Source organism: Ipomoea nil, unplaced genomic scaffold, assembly GCF_001879475.1.
Source record: "Ipomoea nil cultivar Tokyo-kokei standard unplaced genomic scaffold, Asagao_1.1 scaffold2975, whole genome shotgun sequence".
NCBI lineage: Eukaryota > Viridiplantae > Streptophyta > Magnoliopsida > Solanales > Convolvulaceae > Ipomoea > Ipomoea nil.
This window is the reverse complement of record NW_017619403.1, coordinates 713,468-717,892: the sequence shown is the minus strand read 5'-3', so window position 1 is coordinate 717,892 and position 4,425 is coordinate 713,468. Positions and strand designations below refer to the sequence as shown.

General features: G+C 34.8%; 1 protein-coding gene across 1 annotated transcript; it reads left to right on the top strand.

The window, feature by feature from the left end:
• The first annotated feature begins 2,321 nt into the window (after positions 1-2,321).
• On the top strand, positions 2,322-4,152 carry LOC109163031 (CASP-like protein 4D1). Its single transcript, XM_019311752.1, has 3 exons — positions 2,322-2,465; positions 3,464-3,599; positions 3,752-4,152. Exons 1-3 carry the CDS (start codon positions 2,350-2,352, stop codon positions 4,022-4,024), a joined length of 525 nt encoding a protein of 174 aa, XP_019167297.1. The 5' UTR covers positions 2,322-2,349; the 3' UTR covers positions 4,025-4,152.
• Positions 4,153-4,425: the final 273 nt, after the last annotated feature.

The window sequence follows — 4,425 nt, the reverse complement described above, 5'->3', positions numbered from 1 at the left end:
CTCCGGGTTCTCCATTTCTTCAAGGAAATTCGAGAAAACAACCAACGGGAAAACAAGAAATAAGGTTTTAAGACTGTAGGAACCGTTGGTAGGAAAACAAATAATAATCAAATAAAATTGACTATTATTTTCTGGAAAGAAGGGAAGAAAATATGAAGGAATTTGGCTAGTGTTTGGTGTTGGGTTTTTGCAAGAGTCAAGTGAGCACTCTTTCCTTAAAACCTTATTTGCCACCTCCCAAAGATGCTAGGAGCGTTGTGGCCTAGGCTTCCCAGGATAAAACTTGCTAGTGATTCAATGTTTGAGCACTCAAACAAGGAATCCGGCGAGCAAGACACGGTTATGAACACAGTAGGCTAAAGAAAGGAGTAGAAGCAGAGAGGTTTTGAGGCTAAAAAATGAACTTTCGTGTTCTATATTTTCTGTGTGTAAAACTCTACTGCCCAACTCCTCTTTATATAGGGGTGAAGGATTTAATAGCTTTTAATTAGGCACTTAAGGGCACCCCTCCACCTTCCTGTAACAGCACCGTTAGCATGGCCTTCAATTCAAAATTAAAAATTGGAATTAACTCAGAGAATTAATTCTGTAACAGTAGAATTGAACAGCCAACGGTCACAAAACTGCACAGGTTCAGCGTAGGCCGAAATTTCCAGTTTCGACTAACAGTAGAATTGAACAGCCAACGGTCACAAAACTGCACAGGTTCAGCGTAGGTCGAAACTTCCAGTTTCGACCCCAGGCCGAAACTAGAAGTTTCGGCCATGGGCCCTTATCATGTCTCGGCCCGCAAGGCCGAGACTTCAGTTTCGGCTTATAGCCGAAACTACATGTTACTGGTTTCGGCCACCACAAGGCCGAAACCAAGGTGTGGCCGAAACTACCTACTGGTTTCGGCCACAAGGCCGAACCAAGGTGTAGTGGCCGAACCAAGGTGTAGTTTCGGCTACATCTTACAGTGGCGTGTTGGAAAATGACAGTCCGTTTGGCATAACTTAGCCCGTGCACACGAGCTCGGGCTTGAATCAAGCCTTTTTCAATCTCTGCTAGTTGGAATTTGATTTGCACCACCCCCCGCGCGATAAAGCCTCTATGCTATACAATTCTACCAGCTTCAAAAGCGCTCTTGTATATAAGGGGGGAAAATCTTCATTTCAAAGCAATGTGGGACAAAAGCTCACTTTTTCCCTTCATTTTCCAACTCAAATGGGTCTACATTGAGAATCAATATCTCATTCACCCATTATCCGTTTTGAGCGTACAATATATCAATCTCTTCGTCTCACTACGAAGAACCCGAATCCACTTTGACCCGACCCAAATCGGAAGTGGACCCCTCTGATAATTGTACCACAAAATAGCCACTTAACATGCCATTTTATGCCATTTTAAGCTATTTTTTCCAACACATTCCTATTACATCAAAATTCATTACGTGAACCAAACGTTCTGTTATATTAATAATGAGATGTGTAATTTATAATGTATTTTGTATTCTAATTATTTTATCAAATTAATTATGTTTCATATTTTGTTATGAACATTTTTATAAAGTTTTGAGATGTTTTATTTTTTACATACTCATTTCCGATAATATTTATGACTATTCTTTTAAGTGTTTCATTTTTTTTTTCAAACTATCTCTTTTGTTGTAATGTTCCGTCCCACTGAACAAAAATTCTGGCTCCGCCCCTGGGTCTAATTTGTTTTTCATCTTTAAGCAAAATCTTTATCATTATTATTACAAGGATGAGTGAACAGTAACATGAGAGATGTAAATGTTAGAGATCACAAAAGTAAAATGGTAATTTCATATTTAAGGCCAATCAGCAAACTAAAAACTCTAATCTTCTTAGCTTTTTAGATTTTGTCCTTATTGTCACAATAACCTAATGCAATAAATCATTTTACCAAACACTAGCCAAATTGACTTATAAGTTATGGTACCAAACATTGCCTTTGTCTTTCATTTTTCTCAAATTTAAATGATGAATTCTTCCATAGATAGATCAGATGTATTACAAACTTTCATTTCCATAAGATAGCAGTCTGAATAGATGCGATCAGCTTGCAAAACGCGGAATCCGGCCTCAGTATGACCATTTCGTATATATGGCGATGTAAATAAAACAACCTTTATTACAATATTAATCTATTAATCTCTTCGACAAACCCAACAATAATAATACCTCGATCTTGTCTAAATATGTTTCATACAATGATTCACACGCAATTGGTATTTGGTATATATACACACACCAAGGACTTCACTTTCCCATAGCTTGCATGCCAAGGAAAAAAAAAAAAATAACTAAGTAAGAAAGAGAGTGAAATCTTAATTTCAATCAAATGGCTTCCAAAACTATACTATACTCTATCCTCGTTCTCAGGATTTTCACTCTCATGCTCTTAGCAGCTTCCATCGCAGTCACACTCACCAACTTCAGCGACATCAACAGTTACAGGTATATTGTGTTTACTTTATTTTTTTTAAAAAAAGTTTTATAAGTACATCAAAAGTTATATATATATAGCGAGAGTTAATATCTAATTTAGTCTTTGACTTCGATGGTTTTACCCAATTGAGTCCTTGGCTGTTAGAATCAAGGACTAAATTAAAGCGAGAAAAATCACTATGGTCGATGACTAAATTGGGTAAAATCACTATAATCGAATACTAACTTGGGTAACACCAGGGCCGATTTTTAGAATTTTTGTGGTCATGTTCTTGTAAATAAATGAGGCTATACCAAAAGCACAATATTTAAAACCAATACCATAACCAAGTAGCTTGTAGTCCACTGGTATTAGATTGCTTCCCTATGTGGGAAGTCTAGGTTTTGAGCCTCACTATTGACACGCGTTTCTACTGTTTCTCCATGGAGTCTTATTAATTGTAATTTTTTTTAATTGCTTAACTAACTAGGTAAAAATTAAATATTGGGCCCTCTAAAATTTGAGGTCATGTGCTGTTGGGCAGCTTGCATAGTCCAAAATCCGGTCCTGGGTAAAACTACCATAGTCGAAGACAAAATTAAGTATTAAATATTAAAAAAAGGTTAAATTACCAAACTATCTTAATTCTTAACAGAGAACTCAATTAGGTAAAATCATCAAAGTCGAGGACCTAATTAATTAAGCACAAAAAGACGTTTAGGACTAAATAAAAAAAATCACTATAGTCGAGGACTAAAATGAGTAAAATCACTATAATCGAATACTAACTTGGGTAAACTACTATATTCGTGTACTAAATTAAGTATTAATAGAAATGAAATTACTAAATTATCTTAACAGAAGATTCAATTAAGTAAAACCGTCAAAGTCGATAACCTAAAGCACAAAAAATCGTTTAGTACTAAATAACAAAAATTACTATAGTCGAGAATTAAATTGGGTATTTAGTTAATATAGCGACATCAAAATGACAAGTTATAGTGATCTCTATTCGGAAAATTTGCAGGTATTTTCTTGCTGTGGGAGCGGTGGGTGCTCTATACACATTAATTCAGCTGCCCTTTGCCATGTATCATGTCGTGAAGGAGAAGAGGATGATCCGTGGCATATTTCTGCCTAATTTTGATTTCTATGGGGATAAGGTTATGGATTTTATATTTATTATTTAAACTAATTTATAAAATCTAAAAATAAAAACAATTCAATTTTATTACGGAATATTTATTTACAATTTATTACACACAACTAGATTACATGTTTTTGTAATCTGATTTATTACGTGTGATGTTTACAGGTAATAAGTTTTCTCTTGGCAAGTGGAGTTGGCGTTGGGTTTAGTGCGAGTGTTGAGTTAAAAGATACTATTCGTTCTTTGGTGGAAAATTTTGAATTTTTATTAGCCAGCGATCCACGTATAAGCCTGGATGGAATTGAAGAATTCAGAACAAAATTGAATAAGTTTTTTGATAGAGAGCTGATAGCAAGTGGCATTCTCCTAGGAGGATTTGTTACTATGGCTATTCTCTCCATTCTTTCATCACTTAACAAGTCTAGGAAAAGATTCTGAAATGTTCAAATTGTACCAAATAATTCTAAATAATTAAATCCTATTTGTATGCCAATATTATATTCTAGATGATATCATTTCCTAATAAAGGTTTTGGAAAGTTTCCTATTGTAGATGTTGAATATGTTTGGATGAATGCAATTGGCATGAATCATTTACTACAGCTCACCCAATCTTGGAAATCTTGAAAGAAAATATTGATAACTCCACCTCTAAAACAAAAGAAGAAAGTATTGATAACTCCAAATTTGACTAGTATTGAATTTGATTAGATTTTTATAAGGAATTGTTGGAGTAGCACAACTTGAAAAGCTTTGGATATGTAAATCATTCTTCTCCGGAATACTGCATATTGAACTAGTGAGTTAAGTCTATGCGGGTAAGGAGATGTAAATCTTAAC

Coding starts and splice junctions, on each gene's coding strand:
- LOC109163031 (XM_019311752.1), top strand. CDS start 2,350: ATGGCTTCCAAAACTATACTATACTCTATCCTCGTTCTCAGGATTTTC. Junction 2,466..3,463: donor AGCGACATCAACAGTTACAG/GTATATTGTGTT, acceptor GAAAATTTGCAG/GTATTTTCTTGCTGTGGGAG. Junction 3,600..3,751: donor TTGATTTCTATGGGGATAAG/GTTATGGATTTT, acceptor TGATGTTTACAG/GTAATAAGTTTTCTCTTGGC.